The sequence below is a fragment of the Antechinus flavipes genome, chromosome 2 (assembly GCF_016432865.1).
Source record: "Antechinus flavipes isolate AdamAnt ecotype Samford, QLD, Australia chromosome 2, AdamAnt_v2, whole genome shotgun sequence".
Classification (NCBI taxonomy): Eukaryota; Metazoa; Chordata; class Mammalia; order Dasyuromorphia; family Dasyuridae; genus Antechinus; species Antechinus flavipes.
Genome location: NC_067399.1, coordinates 528,029,228 through 528,056,089, shown reverse-complemented (window position 1 = coordinate 528,056,089; position 26,862 = coordinate 528,029,228). Strand labels below are relative to the sequence as shown.

At 32.1% G+C, this 26,862-nt stretch overlaps 1 protein-coding gene across 1 annotated transcript in view; it reads left to right on the top strand.

The window, feature by feature from the left end:
* Window positions 1-26,862, top strand: part of PRTG (protogenin) — a 144,669-nt gene that overhangs the window by 1,325 nt on the left and 116,482 nt on the right. Inside the window, exon 2 of the mRNA XM_051980700.1 lies at window positions 1,421-1,744. Coding sequence (XP_051836660.1) covers window positions 1,421-1,744 — 324 coding nt within the window. The remainder of the gene's footprint in view (window positions 1-1,420; window positions 1,745-26,862) is intronic.

The following is a 26,862-nucleotide window of genomic DNA, read 5'->3' as shown; positions in this document are numbered from 1 at the left end:
TCGGTGAGCTTTAACTTAATTGGAGGGTGTTTCTCTACTTTCTTCTACACTGTAAGCTTCCAAGGATGGAGAGAAGAAAGAAGAGGCGAGAGCCAGTGTAGTTATTTTGTTTATTTTCAGTGTAAAATTTTGGCTTTCATTTTCTTTTAGAAAAGAAGTCAGATGTATGATCAGGAACAAAATAAAAACCTTCCTGAGTCATCTGCAAACTATGGGGTTATTAGGACTCATAAAGATATAGCTGGAATACATTAAGTGAATTAGAGATCCCTTGCTTGTGATCTTGAATTGCATGTAAGTTTTCTGAGGAACAGTTATTAATGAGAAACTATGGAATCAACAGTGAGGAGTTCCTGCCAATGTGATCACGGGTCCAAGGTGATTTATACATAACACAATGCAGGAATTAGAGTAATTTTTTAAAATTCCCTAAGTCTAAACTAAATTTAAATTCCCAAAGTCAATACCAAGGAACCTGAAAAGTTAGAATTAAATGAAGGAGGTTATAGCAATTTAGTTAGATGTCAGATTCTTAATTCTAATGGGAGTGGGGAGATAATGTGACATGGAGAAGGGCCATAGTTGTATGTTTTTAGGATAAAATCTTTTCACATCTGATAAAATATTTATTGGTTGATTAAGCAATCTCCTGTGCCCATTAGATTGTAAGAACCAATTAGTTACACTTAAAAAACTCCAAAACTTTTCAGTTTGAGAGAGTTGAAGTAAAGGTTTCCTAATCCTATTCCCAGTTTATTGGCTTACTAGAAACAAAAATCATTTAACTTGAAAGTCCATTGTTTGTCCCTGGATTCAGAAATTTGTCAGTAGTTCTTTGCAGAAAAGTGTAAGTTGTTGACATAAAAAAATTAATATTAAAATCTGAACTTGTAATTTGTCACAAAAGATAAAATTTCTTTCCAAAGGAATAGATGCAGAGAGAATTCCAAAACACTTCAAGGGATGAGGAAATAAACTTGCTTGTTCACAGAGTCAGGATTTTGCTAATGATTTCTTGTAAAATTAGACTTTTACGACTTACCCTGTTCAGGATTGTTTTTGACAAGCTTGTAAAAATAGCAAACAGCTTGTGCTCAGTGGTTTTCCTGATGCAAGCAAGAGACTTAGAATACAATTGTTTCAGAGAGAACTAAAGTTGTTAACATTTTATCTAAGTTAATGAATAAAGGCAGAATAAGAAAAAAAATTGATTTAAATATCTTTTATTAATTCTTAAAGTAGAATCATCAACCATTTCAAACTTCAATCTTATGCAAAATGTTGATGGATCTGTCCATGTCCATGTCTATCTGACCATGGCAAAGTGAAAACATAATTTACTAAATTTAACCTTAGTATATATACTTTGTAATCCCATAGATGTGATAATTGATTTTATATCTTTAATTCTTCGTGTACTTCCTTTTTTCTCTCCTTTTAGGAGTGCAGTGCTTTAGTGAACTGTTCTTTATAAAAGAGCCACAGGATATAACTGTCACAAGAAAGGACCCAGTGGTTTTGGATTGCCAGGCACATGGAGAACTTCCTATTAAGATCACATGGCTAAAAAACGGAGTCAAAGTTTCTGAAAATAAACGGATCCATGCTTTAGCTAATGGCTCTTTATATATCAGTGAGGTCGAAGGCAAACAAGAAGAACCATCTGATGAAGGATTTTACCAGTGTTTGGCACTGAACAAATATGGGGCCATTTTGAGTCAAAAAGCTCATCTGACATTAGCAAGTAAGTCTGTTTTATCATCACTTTGCTTTGCATGTATAAATGTGAAGGAACCTGAAAATAACAACTTGTCTTTTTAATGTTGGTTTTGAAGACAGAAAATGCCAACCAATGTAAATGAAAATGTCAACTTCATTCTGTATCTGGAGATTAAAATGAGTAGTTGAAGACTAATCAAATTGGGTATGGTTTTATTTATGGTTCTTACTAAGATGGGCTTGTGAAATTTGTTTTGTATGAACCATGAACTTCATAGTGCTTCCAGTCATCAGACCATTTTTCAAGTAGTTGAGAAGCTTGGTCAGTTTGACAAAAGTTGATCTGAAAGTTCTTCATTTAGAAATTGAGGATAAACTCTTGTATTCACGAGTAAAACTTATACTTCTTATACTGTTTTTGTAGATGATCTTTAAAGGTGAAAAATCTTTGCATTTTGTCCCATTCTTTTCTGTGCCTCAGTTATATACTGTGATGTCTATGTGTGGACCACTCAGAATCAGTTAACATTGTTGTTATTTTCCTGCTGGGAAGAAAAGAAATGACAGTCACCTTTATATTATATCAAGTGGGACAGAAAGCATATTGACTCACTTTTTTTTTTCAGTTGTCATTGTTTGCATTTTAAATTTCCATACTCTTAATGTATCAGATACATCATTTGTAAATTTAGTTTTAGTGTTTCACCTGCTATATAAAGATTATATAAAGTGATTATATAAAGATATACCCTAAAACTTGGACCTGAGATTCCTTAAGAAACTCACTGAGGCCTTTCCAGATCTGAGTATTCAGTTCTCAAAGTTATAGTAATTAATATGTAAGCAAATCACATAGCATTTCTTTATAGCAGCATATACTTCAAAATGCAAATTTTCTTTAAAAGTTATTAACATTCAGTCTTTGTAATGTGGTTTGATCATTTAAAAGGCAATTTTTCTGTATAAGAAAATTAAATACTTATATATCAGTGTATGTTCCTATAACATGGATTTTTCATGGAAAAATTCAGTTCTAGTTCTCTGAAGTTGGAATTTAGTAAGATAATGGCTATAACTGAAGCTCTTATAGACTTTTATTATACCTGGTCTTTTTTTAATTTTAGTTATATAGTACATCTTTAGAGAAGTTCATGCATAATTATATAATACATTCAGAGAGGAGGCTTTCTAGTTTGGAAGCCAGGGAACTCTGATTTCAGATATATCCTCTAACACACGCTACCTGCATGACCCTGAAAAAGTCACTTCCAGTGCCTAGAACAATTGCATAGAGTCTAGATAATTCCCTAAGACTTATATTATTAACTTTTTTATGTCAGACTCCTTTGACTGGTAAAATCTGTAAACCTATTCTCAGAATAATAATGTTTCTAAATGCATAAAATAAACTATTATAAAGGGGACCAATTCTACTGAATACAGGTATAAAAATGTTTTTAAAAAAACAAGCTCACAGACCTTAAGTTAAGAACTCCTGTCTAAGATTATGAATGGTAGAGCACATGCCAAATTGCTTTAGTAGAGAGGGTTTCCTTATTTAGAACTTCCTGTCAATGAAAATTGTGGCCTCTTCCTAGGTTTAATGAAGCATAAAATAAATACAGATTAGGGATTGCATTTGATTACTCCAAAACTTGAATTCAGGTTCTAATTATATCCTATAAAAAGAAAAGAAATAAAATAAGATTATTTCTATTTCATTTTTTTTCTAATTATTTGACAGTCTTGATCAGCTAGCTGTTTTTTTTTAAATTAGTAATAATAACTCACATTTAAGTATTACTTAAATGGTTTCTAAAGTGCTTTACATGTAGTAACCCATTTAATCGTCATGATAGTCCATGTGAGATGACTGCTATTCAGTATCTTCATTTTATGGAATTATGAAATGAGGAAATTGAGACCAAAGAAGTTGTGGATAGCTAGTGAGTGTCAGTAGGATTCAAATCTAGATTTTCCTGACCCCAAATGCTCTATCCTTTTTAGCATATTATCTTAATGCTTTTATTGCTGTTCAGTCATGTCTGACTTTGCATGATTCCATTTGACAAAGATTTGGAGTAGTTTACCATTTCCCTCCAGCTCATTTTACAAATGAGGAACTGAGGCAATCAGGATTAAGTGAACAATCCAGAGTCACACGGCTAGTAAGTATCTGAGGTCACATCGAATTTAGTAAACTGTGTTTTCTTGACTGATACTCTGTCCAATGAGTCACCCATCTTTCCTGATTCTTAGGTTCTTTTAGAAGGCAATATGACCTAAGAGTCAGTCAGTCCTATGTTCAATTCTCCAAGAATATTAATCACAGAGGTTAGACCTTTATTAGTAAAAGGGAGCTTCTTTTTACATTTTCCTTTATCAATGAAATTACAACTCTAACATCCCTAGATCTAAAGCAATGACTTCTTAAATTTGGTGGTAGTGGTGGGGACAGAAGAGAAAGATATGAGTTGTGAAACTTTGCTGCAATTTCTTTCCCAAAGAACTCCAATCTTTTTTATGATGTCGAAGGAAGTTTATATGCTTTTGAAGCACTTGGAGATTAAACAAATTTGTTTATCATGACCACAAATTCAAAGTACTTTCATCTTGTAGAATCCTGATGTATATTGAAATAAAGTTGTAATTTCACTGGTGATGGAGATTTCTGATCTGGAATGACAACAGCTATGTAAGAGGTGTTAGCAAATTATAACTTTTGATTTCTGATGGCAATTTTAGAGTGTTAATCTTATATACTAGAATGTTATACTTTTTTTCAAATTGAATTTAAGACATTTAATTGCTTTGTGACTGTTGATGGAACATCCTTTTGGAGGTTCCAGGTTCTCTTGCCAAATGAAGATAATTATAATCTCTCTGGGTTGTATAAATGTGAATTGCTCTAATTTCCAAAATAGGAAATTTCATATTTTATCATGCCACTTTCCTCTTTTGTGTGTATCTTTAGAAAATAAAGCAGTTATCAGTTTAATTAAATGGTTTTTGAAGTCATTGAAGTATGGCTATTTTAAGTTGTAAATATCTTAATAACTTCTAATGGAAATTATGCAAAATATTTTGTCTTTAAACATAAATTCTACCTCAAGATAAAACCAAATCAGAGTTTTTTTTTAAAAAAAAATAATGTTCAGCATTCAGAATTGTTTTGAATATTAAAAACTTTGTATCGTTTTAACTGTGAAACTGTTCAACTCTCGGTTAAATTACCTGACAAATTTACACAAGACTCTAAATTGGAGATATGACATGTGAAATTGTCATGAAAATTAGGATATTTTTTTACAACTTGCCATTTTGAATAAACAGTGTTGTCTTAATATCCTACTTAAAAGCAATGTCAATTGCAGTAGACCCTAATGACTTCATCTTGCCTGAATAAAGAAGTTATACATATTAAATAGGGAGAGAATAGGCATAAAGTGGGCATTCTTTCTTTGAGAAAAAAAGCAAATTCTACTGTAGTTACTGATAGCAGCAGGATTCAAGTATGTGCTTTTTCTTCCTTTGGTGAAAGCTTTCATCAGAAAGCTTATCTTTTGCCTTAGAAGTGTAATAATGCAGCATTTGGAAACCTAAAACTTTAATCTGTGCAGTAGTTTAAGGTTTTAAATATACAAGGCGATCAGGTCTTGGTTTCTAAACTTAGGAACTGGAAGCTGAAAGTTGCACTCTAGGCAAGAATTCCATTATTCATGTGTAAATTAGGAATTCACAGGGTTAAAAGGTTAGAAACTGGCCAGGATGAGGTTTACCCTTGTGATAAAGAGCAGATGACCCTCATTCATTGGCCAAAGCTTTCATGTAGCTCTTCTGCAAAGTTAGTGATTGCCATGAATTGTTCTTGTGGAATGCAGAAATTCAAATGTGAACAAGCCTTTCCTTAAGTGTCACTGTGGAGCCTTATCTCATGAGCACATCAGAGTTGGTCTTTCGGGACAAGGTTCCTCCCCAAGGCCCCTGGGCTTTGCTTTCCTGTTGTTCATCCATGCACAAAAGAATTTAGCCATCTTAGATTTTCTAATGGATTGCTTTTAAAAGGAAACTATAGGGTTAAAGTAACATTTAGCTAAATTAAAAAAAAAAAACCACAACTTTTCTTTGATAATAGTTTTATATTTTCATGTAACTAAAACAGAAGTTGGGGGGGGGGGTAGGGAAAGCTGCGGGAGGAACTTCCATTTCCAGCAGTGCTCTTTGTGAAGCAACATGTGGAGTAAAATGTTAAAGAAATGAAGCAAGGATTAAATAGTTTATTATGAAGTTAAATCAATGTTGATGTTCTAGGCAATATGATATTTAGTCTTGAGTACTAAGTCTGCATCACGTGTAAGTGTGAGTTCAACTTTTAATTTCTCCAAGATTTTCCAAATATGGTAAAGAAACATCTGCTAGATTATATTTTTTGCAGTTTCACTGTTGAAATGAATAATGTTCCTTAAAAAGTAAGAGAAAAGGGGGAAAAAAGGTCACTTTTGAACAAAGCTGGCTTGAAATAAGGGAGATTAAGAAAAAATAAAGGATGAAAGAAAGATTGTGTCCTATGATCTATAACTGGCTATAAGATAGTGATTGGTCAGGAAGCTAATTGTTTATTTCCTTTCCATAAAAGGTGGAAATTGAAGTCCTGTGATTGAGGGAGAAAGGACACAAAGCAGGCTTGCTTTTCTTAGTTGTGTGGGGTTTTTTTTGAGGTCATATTCATTTGAGTAGAAAATAAAATTTTTTGTGATTCTGTTTTTTGTAATTTGAATAGCAAGAAAATGAGAAATGAGTGTATAGAATTTGATGCATTGTCTAAAACACTTTTATAAAAAGCTTAAGTGAAGGGTAGATATTCTTTAAAAGAACATAGAATTTTTTTTTCATTTTAATTCTGAGGATTTCTTTATTAAGTTGAGATGAAATTTAATGATTTTCTAGTGTCTCTATGCTTATTATAAAGTTTAAAAAGTCATAAATATAACATTTTGGGGTTTCTGTATTAATCAGTAAGGGAGAGGTATAAATCCAGTATTTAGTCATGACTTTTAAAGAGTTTATCTGGAAATATGGGAATAAAATGGAAACTAATTGAAAATTGGAAATTGTATCAAAGCAGTCTAGGGAATTGATTTTCAAATGTGGCTTGAAACTAGAAAACTGAGAAAGAAAATAAGCAAAAAATGACCTAAAATAACTACCATTTACATAGTATTTTATGTTTTCCTAAGAGCTTTACATTTGTGTAATTTGAAATTTTGTAGGAGTACAAAGATATTTTTATGCCCATTTTACAGATGAAGAAATTCAGACCATACAGCTAAAGTCAGAGACAGTATTCAAAGTCAGGCATTTCTTGATGCCAAGTCCAGTACAGATGATTATACCACCTTTTAGAAATTTTAAGAGAGGGGCTCCTTATATCAAAATAGACATGGTTTTATTATTAAATTTTGAGTGATTAATTAAATCTATAGAAGTGTACAGACTGAAAAATTCTTCTTGTATCTGCTTGTAATTCCCTTTAAACAAATATACTGTATTTGAATGGATTTATGGCATTTAATAGAGTGCCAGGCCTGGAATCAGGAAGACCTAAGTTGAAATGCAGTCTTACATACTTACTGGGTCTGTGACTTTGGGCAACTCATCTATAAAATGAGCTACAAAAGAAAATGGCAAACCATTTCAGTTCCTTTGTCAAGAAAACTCCAGGAAGAGTCAAAATATGACTGACATGATTGAACAAAGACAAGTGTGGCAATCATCAATAGGACAGGAGAATAAAAAGATTTGGTTTTAAAAACAGGATTATGTCTAAGTATGTGATATTTAAAGGGGCAAAATGGTGGACTCTGACTTTTTTAAGACTTGACAAAGAATTTAAAGATGATCCACTTTTTTGAAAAAATTTTCTTTTCAAATTATAAAGTGCTATTTCAATGTGTTATTCTATCTCTTTTTCTGCTTTTTTCTCCTACTTCATTTTGAAGTTGTTTTCTTCTGATTTTTTTTTTAGTTGATGCTTTACATAGTTGCCTAACAGATTTGTTTTAAAGTGACACATAACTATTACAGGATGTCTGCTTAAAAGGTTTATCAGGAACCTGATAAATTCAGGGTAATTGTTCTATTTATTCTTTTTGTAGTTCACTAGAGAGTATCAGTTTTCACCTACAGGAATCTGATTGTCTATCTCAATGCCTGCCAAAGTTTTTCTTAAACCCAACATCTCTGGCCCTTCCCCCCACTTACCAGCAGAGGCTACTGCAGAGGGAGATTTATATAATTTCCTTTACACTATGGAAGGTATTCATTTTAATAGTAGATGAAATTTGGAGAGTATTTTAAGGTTTGCAAAGTACCTTGAATATATCATCTCCTTTTATTGTCACAGCAACCCTTTGAGTTTCCTGATATTATTTTTAATCTCTATTTTACAAATGACAAAACTATCAAGTCTCAGAGACAGTGGAATGACTTGTTGTCAGTCACATAGCTAGTATGTTAGAAACAATTAAAATGTAGTTCTATCTGACTGTCAAGTTTAGTCCTCTTGCTACTGGCCGTGGTATTCTTAAACTGGGGTCTATGAACTACACACACACACACACACACACACACACACACACACACATACACACACACACCACATATATGTGCTATTTCGATACAATTGATTTCCTTTGTAAATACTGTGTATTCTACTTTATGCATTAAAAAAAAACATTATTCTGAGAAGAGGCCAAGGTTTCATTAGACTGCCAAAGGAGTCTATGACAAAAATGGTTAGGAATCCTTGTATTATCCTATACTGCCTTTATTTCCCCCCCATGGCTTCTTATTGTAGTTGTTGAAAAAGAGAATTTGGTTTGGGCTCTTTTAGTCAGATCAGATTATTCAAAATAAAGGCATGTAATTCCCAGTAGTTGTTTGCCTCAGAATTTATTGTTACTTCTGAATTTAAAGCTGGGTTTATTGATATAATGTAGGGCAGTTGAAAAGAATAGCAAAAGACAAATTATTTAAGCAAGATTTTAAATTGTAGAGTGTTTCAGTGAATAAATAGGAGGTATATTTCTAGAGATTTTTTTTTGCATTTTTTTTAATTCAAAGGGTCGAGAATTAAATTGGAATTTATTACTTCCACTTTAAGCTGGTAATCACCATTTGTATACAAAGTAATCAACAAAGTCAGCTCTGGCATGTTATTGAGTATAAAGGAACAACAATTATTCATTTAAGTTTTTAAGGAGATCCTAAAAAGTTGCTTAAAATGAAGACTATGAAAGTGCTATGTCAGTATTGGCTATTTATTGTTAATAAACATGTGCAAATAAAAACTTGCATTTTCAGTGCAATCCTCTTTCTGCTTTAGCAAATATATTGAAATGCCCATCTTATGTGGTGTTTGTTAAATTCAGGAAAAATAATTAGAAAGTCTTTATAAAATTTATTGGGACTTAAAAGTATCCTGATGGTTTTATATAATCTTTAGACAGTTTGTTCCTTTAGAAGAATTTGGTGGATTTTCTTGAGTTTCAGCATGGACAAAACTCATTATTCATAGTTCAGTAAATGATAATGATAGGAAGAGGAGAGAATAGATCACATTTGTCCATATATGAAATAGTTCAGTAGAAATTGGTAGATGATGAAGTTGAGCAAGAAAGGCAAAAAATATTTGTGCTGAATTACTCACATAAACATCTCTGCACTTAAGCCAAATTGGTGCTCTGAGCCAATTTCTGTTTGAAATTATTGTACAAAAAAGGATCTGCCCCTTCCCATTATATACACCAAAAATTAATCTGAGAAGTACTCTGATGTTATATATATATGTGTGTGTGTGTGTGTGTGTGTGTGTGTGTGTGTATACATATACATATATATATATATATATATTCAGATACTTAGTTGCTCTTTTGATAAGCCTTTAAAATCCTTATGATCTACACAGGAGGCATGAATTTAAAATGTCTTTTTGGCTTCACATGAATTTTACTTTTGCTTATATTCTTGTTGCTTATAGCTTAAGCATTTGTAAAGGTTAGGTTAATGAAAAGATAGAAAAAGAAATAATTGGTGCTCAGCTTTATTTTAAAACTTTCTTTGATCAATTTGGCTTAGTCTCTAAAACTATCTAAAAGAACATTTTATTTCATTCTAAAATGCTGCTTCATGGAACAAAGATAGATATCTTGAATTATTGGGGAAGGAAGTTTCCTATTTCCCCACAAATATTATGCTCCAGAAAATATTTTACCATTGTCCCTTGAGGTTTATAGGCTAGTCAGGAGCCTCTAATAATGCGGGATTAGAGTGCTTGCCCTACCATCTAGAAGGGAGTGTGCCTAACAGCTTGGCACTTCTGGCTATCTCCTGGACTTCTATTTCTGAAAGTGCCATCCATGATTCACTTCACTTCCTGCTCCCTAGCTATTGTGTCCATAGTATCACCAACGTCCCTGTGGTCTTCAGAGCAATCTGTTTCCTCTCTATTTCTTACAGTCTGGTTGTGTAATCCAGTCAGTTCTACTCCAGGATGGGGATGCATCAGTCTACTCCTGCATAGTCTCATTCACCAGCCAAAACAGAATTTCTCCATGCCCACTAGTCCTCTGTCATTTCCCTCACTAGAATGTAAGCTCTTTGAGCAGAACTGGTTTTGCTTTTGTATTTCTATTCTCAGGAAAGCATAAAGCTTTTTCATTTTTTTTTCATTTTTGAACTGCCCTATAGTTATTAATGAAACCTATGTTTCTGGGTTATTTAAAAATATCTTTTGTGCTTTATCATGGAAATAGAAACAGATTGTATGAAATTGTAGTGTTTACTATGCATAAATTGTTAGGCAAATCATAACAGCAATCTTTTCAGTAAATTCAGTTTTAACTATGAATATTCTTCCCTTGATACAGTCCATTTAACTCTCATTACTTCCTGATGTGAACATATTTGTAGCTTTGAAGATAATATACTGTTTCTTTAAATCTCTTCAGTCAGTTTTTAATTAAATTTTTTTCAATGAACAAAAATTTATTTTCTCTTCCTTCTAGCCCTCCCACCACCAGATGTGTGTGTGTGTGTGTGTGTGTGTGTGTGTGTGTGTGTGTGTCTATCTGCAGCTTGAATCCATCATCTGTGCCTCCTTAGAGGTCCTCTAGAACTTCTTAACCTTTTTCTATTTGTCATCTCTTTTCACCTGAGAAATTTTTACATGACCCTCGGCGTATAGGCATATAAATTAGGTATACAAATCAAACATTTATTGATCATCAAATCATATTTTTGCAATCCTCACATTTGATTACAAGATCACATTTGGGATTGCCACCCATAGTTTGAAAAGCTGAGCTCTAGAGCAGAAGTATCAAACACTTGGCACTCCCAAGAGATGTCTGAACTAAATTAAAATGGAGTATCTGTCTGATTTTAATGTGTTTATATATACTATTAATAATAAATACATAAACATAGATAGTTTTTTATGTCAATATTTGGCTTACAGGAATCCTTATGTTTGATTTATGTTTCTATTTGAAATTAACGTCATTTCTCTAGAGATGTGGCAGGTCTTTATTTTGGTCAGAGTTCTAAAACCTTTCAAAGTTGTTTTTCTTTATAAAAGTGGTGTCTTTATACAAATGGTTTTTGATCATTTCTTGTGGTATGACAATATTTCCTTATGTTTATATACTATGCTTTTAGTCAGTCATTCCCCAATTGTCTAGGAGGCCATCAAAGGTGCTCCTGGGAGGGACTATCTCTTTCTCTTAATTTTGCAAATGATGAAACTGAGGCCAAAGGAGTAGGAAGTGATACCAAAGTCATGTTTATTAAGCAGCAAATCCAGAATTTGAACCTGGATCCTCATAATTCCTTGATGAGTACTCTTCTCTACCTTGTCCTCTTTCCCCAACTGCCTACATGTTTCTTTCTAGTTGTTATATGTTGGTCCTAGCCAAAGTTAGATATGTTGTTATTCACAGTTCATCATTTATTCATACCATTAGTCACTTATTTTCAGGGCATAATTGGTTAATTACCCTAGATTCCCTAGGCTAATTTCCTAGAGGAAACAGAAAAAATATTTTTCCCTATGGAGGGAGGGAGGTAATTGAAAACTTAGTTTTATATGTTCAACTTCATAGATAGCTAATTTGTGTCTATTTTAATTTTACTCTGACTAACAGAATGAGTATTCTTTCTCTTTCCCTTTGTTTTTATTATTTTTGGATTGTCTGGCAAAAGTCAGTCATTATTTATTTAATTTTTATCTTATTTCTATCATATGCTTTTTGATTCCTTTCATTTTCTTTTTTGAGGCTATGTTATTTTCATCAACCCCTCCCCCTTCCATTTCAGATCTTTTCAAAAGACAGTCATCAAAAAGATAGACCTCTCTCTGGAAGGAGGTAAAGCAAAAGAAATCCACACACTGGCCCTATCTAGATACATATATCTTATTCTGCATCTCCAGCCTATCAGCTCTCTCTAAATACATAGGAAACATTCTTCATCCTCAGTTCTCTGGGGTCATAGTTGCTCATTGTTTTGATCAGAGTTTTAAAGTTTTTAAAAGTTGTTATGCTTCTGCCCACTTCATTATATATTAGTTCGTAGAAATTTTTTCCAAGATTTCTGGATTCATTCCTTTCATCATCCCTTGTAACATATACATAATAAAGCAAATCAAATTTCCTCATTTTCTGTGTACAAAAAAAATGCATTATTATTGTACTTTGAGTCCCTCATCTCTTCGTTTTTCAGCCATTATCCAGTAGATAGGCATTCCCTTGGTTTCCAATTTTTTTGCCACTACAAAAAGAACTACTTTAAATAGTTTTGTACATTTGAGTCCTTTCCCTCATTTAAAAAAATTTTCTGTAAGGAATGACCAGCGGGATGAATACAGAGGACTGGCGAGACTTACATGAACTGATGCTAAGTGAAATGAACAGAACCAGGAGATCATTATATACCTCAACAATGATACTGTTTGAGGATGTATTCTGATGGAAGTGGATCTTTTCGATAAAGAGAGCTAATTCAGTTTCAATTGATCAAAAATGGACAGAAGCAGCTACACCCAAAGAAAGAACACTGGGAAATGAATATAAACTGCTTGCATTTTTGTTTTTCTTCTGAATTCAATTCTCCCTGTGCAACAAGAAAACTGTTTGGTTCTGCACACATATATTGTATCTAGGATATATTGTAACCTATTCAACATGTAAAGGACTGCTTGCCATCTGGGGGAGGGGGTAGAGGGAGGGAGGGGAAAAATCGGAACAGAAGTGAATGCAAGGGATAATGCTGTAAAAAATTACCCTGGCATGGGTTCTATCAATAAAAAGATATTAAAAAAATTTATTGGAATATATGCTTAGTAGTGATATTACTGGATCAAAGGATCTGGATAGTTTAAAGATCTGGGGAAGGGAAAGCATAGCTCCCAATGACTTTCAGATAATTGGACTACTTCACAGCTTCAGCAGCAGGGCCTGTTTTCATAAGGTCCCTTCAACAATTGCCATTTTTTGGGTCATCTTTGCTAATGTGATGGGTTTGAGATGGAACCTCAGAGTTTTCTTAACTTGTATTTCTCTTATTATTAGAGATAAAGCCCATTCTTTCATATGATCATCATGCTTGAGGCATAGCAAGAAGGCCAGTTTAGTTGAATTGTAGAGTACATGAAGAGAAGTGATGCATACTTAGACTAGACTTAGTTTGTGAAGGGATTTAAATGCCATACAAGTTCACATTTGATCTTAGAGACAATAAGGAAATCAGTGGCGTTTATTGAGTAACTTTGACAACTGTGAAGAGGACGATTCAATGACCAATGAGGAGAATATTGGCTGGTGTAGTAGAAAGGTAATGAAGGCTGACCTAAGTAATAGTGTGAGGATAGAGAAGAGGACAAAGGAAGAGATGTTGTATAGATAGAAACTAGGGGTTTGTCAAGTGATTATCACTGTGGAATGAGGGACAATGAGGAGTCAAGGATGAGAAATTCTGAACTTTGGGAAACCAGTCAATGGTTATAGGGAAGTTTAGAAGAGGATTAAGTTTGGAGAAAAAGATGAAGATAGAAAAAAGTAAATGTCAGAGGCAGAATATGGACCCAGAACTTTCTGATACCAAACCTAGAACTCTGCTACATTTTTTCCTTCAGAAGTTAAGTTTTTTAGGGCAAAGGGGATTTTTTCATTTTGATGTGTTTTATTAGAACTTGGGTATAAATAGATACTCTTTTGGATGAAGATCTATATACTCTATAGTCTAAAAGAGTTTCTTGGAGGTGCGGGGAGATTGACTTGACTTAATAATTTGGGGAAAGGGAAAGAATAATTCCCAATAATTTTCAGGTTATTGAACTACTTCACAGATTCAACAATAATGAAATGCCAGGCCTTTTCATGAGGTCCTTTCAGTCACACAGCTACTGTGTGTCAGAGGCAAGGCCTAACTAAACCTGTGATTTTCTGATACGGAAGCCATCTTTCTAATCATTAAATTTTACTTCTTGCATCAGAATTTATCTGTATCTATATCTTTCTATGAAAAAGCTAAAGGACAGATGAGGTGATTGAATGGAAAAATCAGTCAAAGAGAATGGTTTCTCTTTTTTTGGTATAATAAGTAAAGGAAGGTTATGGGTGGATTTTTAAAATTGCTATTACATTTATTTCTATTTTTATCTTCCCTGGTAATCAGTCAACAAGCTTTTATTAAACACCTACTAGGTACTAGGCATGAAGATAGTGAATGAAAGAACTACTTTCATTTGATTGGAGGAAACACCAAATCTATTACACACACACACACATATATATTGGAAGAGACAAAACATATATGCACTTTTTATACATAAATCCATATATGTTGAGAATATATACAGGATAAATAAAAGGGAGGGTATTAACAGTTAGAGACAATCTATAAAAACTTTTACATTATTCTTCCCCCTTTGAAGGAAGTGATGGGATTCTATGAGGTGGTGATGAGAGTGAGTGCATTGTAGGCATTGGTAATAACCAATGTAAAGGTATGAAGATGGGATAGCTAGTATCATATGTGAGAAATAAAGAGACATCTGGTTTTGACTGGACCATAGAATATAGGAATGAGAAAAGAGAGTAATGTACAATGAAACTATTAATATATCATGAAATTATATGTCTATGTAATATATACTATGTAACATAATATATAATCTATGTGTACATAATATTTGAGTGAAAATGATATATAATGAAGCTGAAAAGAGTATGGTATAATGGAGTCAGTTTAGAAGTGACTAATAAATATCAAAAGAAGGACAACACTTAAATGATTCTATAGGAGCAGTTAGTGCAGTGAATAGAGCACCACCAGTCCTAAAGTCAGGAGGACCTGAGTTCAAATGTGGTTTTAAACTTAACACTTCCTAGCTCTGTGACCCTCGGCAAGTCACTTAATCCCAACTGCCTCAGCAAAAATAATAACTAAACATCAAAAGAAGATGTAAAGAGTTCACATTTTATGTTACAAGCAATAGGGAACTACTTGAATTTGAGTGTGGATGAATGGAATTGTCAAATCACTGAAGCATTTGTGAGGAATTGGATTGAAAAATGAAAAGGCTAATCAGAAAGTCATTGCAAAAATCTATGAGGGAGGTGACTAAAGATGGAATGAATATGGTGACTGTGTGAATAGAGAGGAGATGGAAAGATGCTGTGGAAATAGTAGCAACGAGATTTGGTTACTAGGTATATGGAGAAGAAGAGTGAGGAGTCTAGAATAATCCTGAGGTTATAAACCTAGACAACTAAAAGTATCATGATGTCTTTGGTAGAAATGGTGAAGTTTGATGGACAAAAGAGTTTGGGACTGAAATATGTAATTTTGTTATGGACATGTTGAATTTGAGATTTCTCTGGTACATCCAGTTTAAAATGTTTAAGAGATTGTTGGTAATGCCTGATTGAAGTTCCAGATAGAGACTAGGGCTAAATATAAAGCTTTGTGAATCATCTGCATACAGATGATTATCAGGATCAAGGGAGTTGAGGAGTTCCCAGGATAGAGAGAGAAAATTAAAAGGCTTAGAACAGAACCCTGAATTAATGGGAATAATGTGGGTGATGATATAATTAATGGAGACTGAGGGAGAAGTCAGAGAGGTAAGGAGGATTAGGAATGCTTATTTCCAAAAAAATCCAGAGAGGAGAGAGTATCCTGAAGGAATAGGGAGTCATCAGTGTTAAAATGTAACAGGAAGGTCAAGAAGGATCTCAAATTTGTCAATTGTTATTGTTGGTAATTATAGAAAGCAGCAGTGTTGGATAACCCATACCCCAAATTATTTTTAAAATGCACATAGGCATTTTAAACAGTAATATTTTTTCATTAGATACAGATATAGTTCACAAGTGCCTTTAATATTTAATATTTTGGTCTCAAAGTTCAATGACTAGTTTCATTATATATTATAGGCAAGTCAGCGGACATTTATATGACCGGCATTGTGCTAAGCACTGCGAATACCAAAAAAAGGCAAAAACAATCCCTAACCTCATGGAACTCAATCTCATGAGAGAAGGGGAAGATAACATACAAAAAACTATGTACAAACATTTTGTACAGTTCTTTCAATCACTTTAGATTCCTCATGACTCCATTTGGCATTTTCTCGGCAGAGAAACTGGAGTAGTTTTTGCCATGTCTGTCTTTAATACATTTTACAGATGAGGAAGTGACTTGCTCAGGGTCATCCACCTATTAAGTGGCTAGATTTGAACTTAGGAAAATGAATCTTCGTGGCTCCAGGGCCAGCATGTTATCCCCTTGTGTTACCTGCCTGCCCCACAAACAATGTATAAAGATTAATTTGAGGTAATTTCAGAGAGAAGACATGATCATTAAGGAGGACCAGGAAAGACTTCTTGCATAAAGTTAGATTTTTAGCTGAGACTTGATGAAAATCAGGAGGCAAAGGTGAAGATGGAAAGAATTCCAGAAAAAAGAGGAACAACTAGTGAAAATATTAGAGTTGGGAAGGTGAGGAATATGGAGGAGTCCAATTACTGGATCTAAAGTACATGGAAGAGAATAAAGTATAAGAATTTTGGAAAGGCAGGAGGGGGATGAATTATAGTACCTTTAAGTCTTAAAAGGTTTATATTTGATGCTAGAGGCAAAAGGGAACTATTGGAGGTTTGATTAGGTGGGTGGATCTCAAAATGTGCTTCTTAGACAACTGGTTGTGAGAGTCCTTTTAAACTGTCATCTAATACTTCAGTTCTGCAAAATATCTTTGAATTCTTTGATTTGGTTGCTCCCTCCCCTTATGTATGTCAAAAAGCCTTCTGTACCTTAGCAGTTGCCTTTTACATATTCTGCTAGTCAATAACATTTTCACTTAATGGCCAAACTTCCATCCTGTTAGAACTTAAATAGACTGATTTTTTTGATGACACTGTGTATTTAAAACGTTTCAGTCAGTAAAGGATTTACCCAAATTTATCCTCCATTGATAGAGCCTTTGAGGAGATTTACTGGGTAAGATAAATAGCACTCAGTTCATCTTTATGATACCCATAATATATATTCACTCTTTAAGCACAGTACAAAACTTACTTTTTAAATCGTGCTTTTGTGAGAATTTGTTAAAATATCCTGTTTTTCAAAATCCCAACAAGTTCTTTTATTTTAAATTTGGTTATTAAATGGTTATTAAATTGTTATTAAATGGTTATTAAATTGCAGGTTAACTACTTTAGGAGGCATTTTTTCTGCATTGTAGAAGAAACACTTGCTTTTTGCTTTGTTTTCTTAGGAAGAAACTATTATTAGTTTTATCAATTTTAAAAATTGTGTTTTTATATCCAGGAATGCTCTCTTCCTTTCCATTTCCTTTTCTTTCTTTTCAGCTTCCATTTGTCCTCCCCTGTGAAGTTCCCTGATTACTTTAGCATTCATAGATACCTTTTCTCCCCTCTAATTTACTTCATTTATAGTTTTTTATTTGGTGAACAATTCAACAAATAAGGTTTCTGGACTAATGATTTATTTTTATCTGGCCTCTTTAATTGTGTCTAGATCAGAATTAAGCACATAGGCATTCAAAATATATTTTGGATGTTTGAGGAAGGTATTTAATTTGTTTCATTTCACTTTTTCCAATAAAGATTCTTTGTTTTGAGAAAAAATGACATATCTCTATCTTAAAAAAAAAACAACAACTCACTGGACAATGGGCTCTTTAGGGATATGTGTACTGGAATTAGAAATTGGAATTGTTTAAAAAAAGAAAAAAAAGGAAGGTGACTAAATATTAAAAGAAATAATAAATGTGATGGTAATAATCAGTAAAATTTGTTAACCAAGATAGATGGCTAAGTTATTATATTACTATAATCAACTTAATCTGTGATCAAGTATTTTATAATGTGTTTTTATTTTTTAAAATAAATATTTTTCAATACCTTTTGTTTTTATATTACCTACATTTCCTATTATATATGTCCCATAGAATCATCCCTTTTAACAAAGAACAAAATAGAGGGGGAAAATAGCCAGTTCAGCAAAACTAACATACAAGGGAAAAGTCTGACATAATATACAGTGTTCCACACCCCTAAACCATTTGGAGACATTTGTCATTTCATTCATTAAAACTATCTAACATTCCATAAAATTATGTCACCCAAGAATTTTTTAGAGTTCTAGTTTTATAGCTATTTTGGCCCAACCAAAGAGAATTTCATATTAGGAAGACACTAACTTAGAAGAATAATGTGGCTTCTACTTTTTATTATAAATAACTCTTAAGATATGGTTTGTTAGTATTTATAGTATAATGGTACATGGTTCATAAGCTTTTTCTCATTGATCATTTCTAAATTCTGTCAGTCTATCCTAATTTCACCCAATCAAGGTAAGCAAACAAACCAATTTTTTTCATTATTTTCTCATTATTAAAATGTGATGTGAGTGTCTACCCACAACCCAATAGAAAATCGGATTAAACAACTTAATTAGTTTTAAAATTTAGTATTACTCTTGGAAAATAACTTGAATTTGAAGCGACTGATTCAATTCTTGCATAAAGCATATACATAAGCTTTCAAGAAGTAAATTAATGATAATATTGGAGTAAAGATTTTTAATAATTTAATTCTCATAAGTTTTAAAACTTAATATAAAATGCTGAATTAATCATTTCTTATTTGATGATAAAAGTATATTTTAAAAATATGAAACAAAAGTAATTATTTTCCTCCCCTAAGAAACCTATACAACTCATTCTTTAATGGAAGAACATTTGGCTTTTTAAAACATATTGTGTCTCAATATATGAGTTCACTGAATTAAATTAATTTATTGATTTTTGTTTTGTTACTGACATACATTTATGAGCAGTTTCTTTGGCACCATAACACTATGTCAAAGGTCACAACTTTCTGTGAAAGAATAAGAGCTTTCAGATGATAAATCCCAGAAAAGCACATTATGGCCTTTTTTTTTTCTCTCTCTTATGTAGATTCAGTAGAAAGGCATAGTTGGAAAAAAGTTTTGTAAATGAACAGCAAGAAACTTTAAATCTGCTTCTGCATTTTATATAAATAGCATTTCACCATATTGTGATATTTTGTTTCATAAATTATTAACAGTGTTGGATAGGAATTTGCATAAATTTCTCCTATTTTATGGAAAATTTCAGTAGTATCTTTAGTTGTAGTTCTGTATTTAAAATTTTGAAACGAGATAAAATACTTACCTTAAACATAAATAGGTTATATTTGGTGAATTTTGTTTTATTTTTGTATAGCTGTAATTTCACTGTATTAAGAAACATCCTTTACCTTGAAGATTGGCAAATATTCTGCAATATATACTCTTGGAGAGTTGCCTTAGATACTGAAGAGTTTAGATAATTCTCCCTGGGCCATAGAGTAAGTATGTGTCAGAGCTAAAACTTGAACTCAGATTTTTCTGAGGTTATCTACTACCAATGTTGTTTTTCTGAAATATACTATACCATATCAGCTATATATGGGTCATTTTCTTCTTTCCTTGATATTTTGGGGAATAGGCCTCATGGTGGTATCTTTGGGTTAAATAGATAGTAACTTTGAAGGCAGAGTTACAAATTGCTTTTCAGAACTGTTGGATCAGATTTTGGCTTCATCAGCAATATATTAAAGTGACTAATTTTCTGTAACCTCTCTAACATTTTTTATTTTCCTTTTTTTTTTTTTGATTGTTGTTTTGCCAGTCCAATGGATATAAAGTAGAGCCTCAGAATTGTTTTAATTTGCATTTCTTTATTCCTGATTAAGAGCATTTTTTCATATAGTTATATGCTTCAGATTTCTTCTCTTGAAAATTGCATTTTTGTATACTTGGATCACTATCAGTTGGTAATGGTTCATATTACTTTAAATTTGAATCAGTTCTGCTTATATCTTATAAATGAAACATTTATTAGAGAAATGTGTTACAAAGATTTTTTTTTCTCCCAGATAATTTTACATTTTAATTTAATTGATTTTATGGGGCAAAATTTCAAATTTTATGTAATCAAGATTGTCTATAATCATTTTTGTCCTCTGGTCATAAAACTATATATATATAAACTATATATATATAAATTATATATATATAAACTCTCTCTCTCTCTCTCTCTCTCTCTCTCTCTCTCTCTATATATATATATATATATATACACACACCTTTATATCTAAGTCATGTAGATATTTGGTGCTCTTTTTGATATGCAGGTTGAGGTCCTGATCTAAACTTATTTCTGCCATACTGCTCCAAAATTTTTCCAGACATTTTTTGATCAAATTTTGAGTCCTTAACCTAATAGCTGATATTTTGTGTTTTATTAAACACTAAACAATATGAGTAGTTTGCTTCTCTTTGCTATATATTTAAACTCTTCCATTGGTAAGCTTTCTAATTTTTAACCAGTAACAAATCATTTTAATTACAGCTTTATAGTTTGAGATCTGTTACTCTTAGATCCCCTTCATCCCTGCTTTTCCTCATTATTCTCTTTGAGATTCTTGATCTTTTGTTTCTCAAGATGAATTGTAGTACTATTTTTTTTCTAGCTTGGTAAAGTAATCTTTTCATAGATTGATTAGTATCCCCTGAATAACTAAGTTAAAAATAAAGTAGTGTTGTAATTTTATTATATTTGCTTATACTTTAATTGCCAAGGCAAACCACTCAACCTGCATAAGCAATCAGATTCATTCCATTTCCTCCAACAGATTTTTCTGTTATTGCTATTCTTTGACTTTTCTTAAATCTCTCCCTGTCTACTGACTTCTTCCCCATATAGCCTACTACACACATGCTCTTAAAAACACCTCACTTGATCCTTCTATTCCTATTATCATCCCATATCTTGTCTGCCCTTTGTGGCTAAATTCCTTGAGAAGGCTATCTACAACAGAAGTCTCCATTTCTCTTAATCTCATATTATACAGCTTCTGACCTCACTCCACCAAAATTGTTCTCTCCAAAGTTTGTAGTGATCACCAAATTCAATGCCTTTTTCTCAATCTTCATTTATTTCTCAATCTGCAGTCTTAGGCATTGTCAATTATTCTCTTCTTGTGCTATTCTCTTTTTAGGTTTTTAGGATACCTCTGTTCTTGGTCTCCTCTTATTTATCTAATCTCTCTATCTCCTTTGTTTGGGCTTCTATTAGAATTTAAGTTTTTTAATGACAAGAGTCGTTGCTTTTTTGTTCCTAGGCTTACCTTATAGTAAGCCCTTAGCGCTTAGTCAATGTTGATTGATTATGAAGGTTTTTTATTTGGAGATGAATCTTAAAACCTTTGGGATTTTTTTTTCTGAATTTGGAGTCTGAATGTCTGGAGTTGTAGAATAATCTTGGATGGACCCTGAGTTTGTTTTTATTTTTTTTTATCCTAAAGAAATTTACCTCCTATTTTAGAGGAAAAAATTCTTTTGGTTACACAAATACTGAAAACTTGTAATTGGTTATCTTCACATTTTAAAGATACTTCAAAATGGCCTGTGAGTGTTAAGTTAAGTAGTATATTTTTGGTTCAAGAGACCTGAGTAAGTAGTGATACATATAGTTGAGAAGTCTTCTTGTCAGTAAAATGTTCGTATCATATATATCCCATACTTCTCAGTGAATCAGTAGATTAAATATATAGATGGGGTCAAATGTTCTGTTGCTCCTATCTGTTTTATCCAGTTTTGGTATATACCTTTTGATCTAGCAATAGCATTACTAAGTATATGTGCCAAAAATATTTTTTAAAAGAGGAAAAAGGATTTATTTGTACAAAAATACATATAGTAGCTTTTTTGTGGTAGTTTAAAATTGGAAATTGAGGGTATAGTCATAAATTGGGGAATGGTAAACAAGTTGTGATGCATGATTGTAATAGAAATGAGCAGGATTAGCTGGAAAGGCTTACATGAACTGATGCAAAGTGAAACTTTGCAGAACTAGGAGAGCACTGTACACACTCACAACAATGATGTATTATGATCAACTGTGAATGACTTAGCTATTCTTAGCAATACAATATCCAAGACAGTTTCGAAGGATTCAGGATGAAAAGTGCCATCCACCTTCAGAGAAAGAACTATTGAATTCTGAATGCAGATCAAAGCATACTATTTTTTAATTTTTTGTAATAGTTTGTGTGTGTATGTGTGTGTGTTTTCATAATATGACTAATATAGAAATATATTCTGTATGATTGCACCCATATAATCTACACCAAATTGCTTCCCTTTTCCATGAGAGAAGGGAAGGATGAAAGAAGAAAATTTGGAACTCAAAATTTAAAAAAAGCAAAGATTAAAAACTGTTTTGACATGTAATTGAGAATAAGAAATAAAATTATTTTTTAAAAATCTAATTTTAACAGAAAGTTATTGTTCATTTTTAGTCAATGGCACATATAGATATAAAAAGGTAAATATCTATTAAGACTGCTAGTAGATAAAACATTGGAATGAAAATATTTAATCACAGATGATGAAAGCTTTGATTCTCCTATTCAAGAATAAGGTTTTCCCTTTGCAAATTGAAATACAAGAAATTTACTTAACATGAATATCAAAAATTAATAGGAACAGAATCTGAAAGTATAAGTCTTCTTGAAACTTTTATATAAATATGTTTAGGAAAATCCCTCTGAAATTCAAATTATTAAAAAAAAAATCACATGTGGTATTTTGTTAAAATTGACTTGGGGGGAGTACAAATGGTTTAACATTTCATTTTTGAATTTTGAATGCTTATTTCTAGATAAGTAAAATATTTCTAAGTTGGTATATTATATGTATAAAATCTAGGTTTTTAAGAATATTGTCTAAAATTTTACATGTTCTTCTTTTAACAGTTGAGTATTTTTAAAGATATTTCTTATTTAGCCAAATAAACATTCTTACGACCCTATGAAATTTATTTCCACATTTATTACTAAATATTTTATTAACTTGGGTTATGGCAGTAAATTCCTTTTTTTATTTTAATTGTCTTAGCCTTTTTGCTTTTTGCCTGAGTATTAAAAATAATTTGGGCTTTCATAAATTTTGTGTAAAAAGGAAAATAGTTTAGTCATCTGAAGTAACATCTGTGTTGGATGATACCAAGTTGTTTTAGGTTAATTCAAGAATAATCCACTAGACAGTTTCCATGGTTGATCCAGTTTTGAAGATAGAATTATTGAAATAACCAAATGTTATTTGGATTGTCTTAATGACAAAATTGAATCAACAATTAGGACTTAAAATCAATTGCTCTTCAATTAGCTATTATGATGCTTGTAAAAAGCAAATTGCCCAGAGAATGACTGATTTATTCAAGACAAATAGGAATAATCTTAATTTTGGAAAATCTTTTGTTGGCACACCAAATTGACCCTAGCATCACCAAACTAGAATTTCAATTAGACTAATGATATTTTTCTTTCTCTCATTGACTAATGATCAGTGAATTCTGACTAGGCATTTCTTCTTGATATCTTGGTCATAGTTTCACATCTAGTGATCAATTCATTAACCATCTATGTTTGCATTCTTATGTCAGAGACTTATCAGAAGAGAAAAAAGTTCTGTGTTGGGTTATCTATTTTATTTAAAGGGAAAGGATGCAATTGCTTGACTGAAGCAATTTGAAGCAAAATTGACTGAAATTGACTTATTTCTTCTTGCATTGCTTCATGTGCCTTTAGCCCTTGGAAAGAATATTGATGTTTTATCAGTATAGGGTATTCATGTTAAGATAAATTGTTGCATACATCTGACCAGTAATGAACTAAAAGTGTTATTATTCTGCTTCATATACTTTTTCTTCTAAAACATTTGATTTAGGGCTTAGATAGTATTATTTCTTTTAATTTGTCCACCATATTCTGATTCTTGAATACATTCAAAATCAAATAGATTAATAAAGATATCTCAGAAAATTTAGGACTTAACAGCACTGGTAGAATTTCAAACACGATGAAAATATAAACATCTAGTCCCACTTAGGGATATGCCAGGGGTTTTAATGAAGTGGGGTCAAGAGTTGTATATAGTAAATTCTGTTATCTGACATCACTGGAGAATGAATTGTTCAAATATTCTTTGTTGGAATCTTTACAAACTGCTAACTCATTAGAGTTGATAGATTATTGATCTGATCTTACAAGAAGATATTTTGGGCCAGAACCTGAAATAAGGTACTAAGTAGAACTAATTGATACAATGTTTGTGTTCACACCTTTACTCATTGGAGTTAATAAATATGGGAAAGTCTCAAAGTAAACTTTGTAACTTTGTGAATTCACACCTCCCTTGAAGCTCTTAGGGCCAGAGAGCACTATGGGAGAAACCCATAATCCCTCTCTCTTGTATCCCACAATTCCTCTCTCTCGTATAAAAGAGACAGACAGAGGCTCTTGATCAGAATTCAGCCAAATTACATGAAGAGAAGAGTGTCAAGTCAGAAGAAACCACGAGTTGGAGCTGAACTGAAGACTGAGAAGGCTCTCTCAGAGGCACAACCAGATTCATCTTCATCTCACACCACTGTGGTGGCTGGACTCCTGCACTTCCCCCACTGAGACCAAGCTGATCTGAAAGACTCACCAGAAAGCTAGCCGAGCCCCAAGTGAAGGAGACAAGAGATTCATTCCATCTTTGTGCTGGCTGGAGGCTGAAGAAAGCAAAGGACAATCTGTAAGAGCTCTTGGAATCAAGCAGAGAGAGAGGATGCTAAGCTAACTGGGCTATATAGATCTGAACTTTTATCACCTGGCTGCATTTTGGGGTAATTATTGATCTGAACTGATACTAAGACTGCGTCCAAGAAAATCTCCTCGAGAAACCTACCCTCTCCCCCAGAGAGAATCATCTCATATTATATTTAAAAGATCACTACAATTCTTATTACTAGAAAAGTACTGTAGGCGATATGAACCACCAGCCAACTAAAATAAACTTATTTTATAATCTTTTCTTCCTTTCTTTTTTTAAACAATATTTTCACATTATATTGATCAACATTAATATTATACTATATATACAAAATATCATTTAACAGTTCTTTTTAATATAATACTAGAAAAGAGTCATCTATGTACTCTCTACAATGGGATTTTAAACAACTTAAATGAGATGTGCTTTTTTTGCAATTTAAATAAACTATGATATATGATATGAAATGGAAAAATAAGAATGTATTTGTATCCACTGATCAGTATTATACTATCTTTCCAGTTGTGACATTGCTCTGTAAAACTGACCTCACTTCCTTATTTTCATTATTCCTGTCCACTTTATACTTGAAATCCCAGACTTATTGAGACTTAGAATTGTTAGAACATTCTAGACTTTCTAGAGATATGATGGAATGTAATGAAAATAATATGCTGATCTGTTGTCAAGAGATTTCATTTTGAATAATGCCTTACTGATTAGTTGATTACCAATTCCTTATCTGTGAAATGGGATTCATAATACTTGTATTGTAGCTTACAGTATTTTGTAATGAAAAAAAATGTTAAATATAAATAGTATTATTATATGTAGTCATATTAATAGTTTACTTTTCATGTGCTGATATTTTATCACTTCAGTGAGATTGTAAATTCTTTGGTGGAGGGATTTTCCTATTTCTTCTTTAGCTTTCACATTGTTTTTTATTAGGCACTCACATATTTTATACCTGATTCTTAAGACATGACCTCTTTGTTCTTATAGTGTTTTAAATTTCCAGTATGTATTATCACACACCTCAGCTAGGCTTTCATAAAAGTAAGAAAAACTTCAATGGTTCAGCAAAACTAAAAAATACATATACCAAGTGCAATATTGTGTATAGAATTACAGTCATAGTTTTTTACTTCTACAAAGAAAGGAGGGAAGTATATCTTAGGTCTCTTCTTTAGGAACAAATTTTATAATATCTAATTTATTGTTATTTACATATATATTGTACAATCATTGTGTATGTTGTTTTCCTAGTTCATCTTACTTTGTTTTGCATCAATTCATATAAATCCTCCCATTATTCTTTCTGTTCTTCACATTCATCATTTTAAAAAAACACAACCATATTATCATATTCATACATTAGGGGAGAATTGAATGTATGATAGAAAATTTATATTGGCATTTTATTCTATATAGGTCACACCTTTAAAAGGCTACAAAAAAGAAATAATATACACAATTATGGGTAAGTAGAGAATTTACAATTTAATTACAAGAAACAAAATAGATAATTTTAATGATATAAAATTGAAAAAGCTTTGGCATGAACAAAATCACTGTAACTAGAAAAAGTAGAGGAAGTATTAGTGAATTTAATGACCATCTTTGGTGACAATTCTCAGATCTACCTATCTTGTCCCAAACTCTCCGGTGACCTTTAATTTTGTCTGCCCAATTGCTTTTCTTACATTTTAAATTATAATAACAAATGAAACTAATAATAAAACTCAACAGAATTTAGGTTAAATACAAGGAACAATGTAGGTTCTAGATGAGAGATGAAAAAAATACCTTTTCTCCTTCTAGACGGGTGGGAGATTATTATTGTGGAATGTTGTATACTTTTTCAGTCATCCTCACTGTGATGAATGT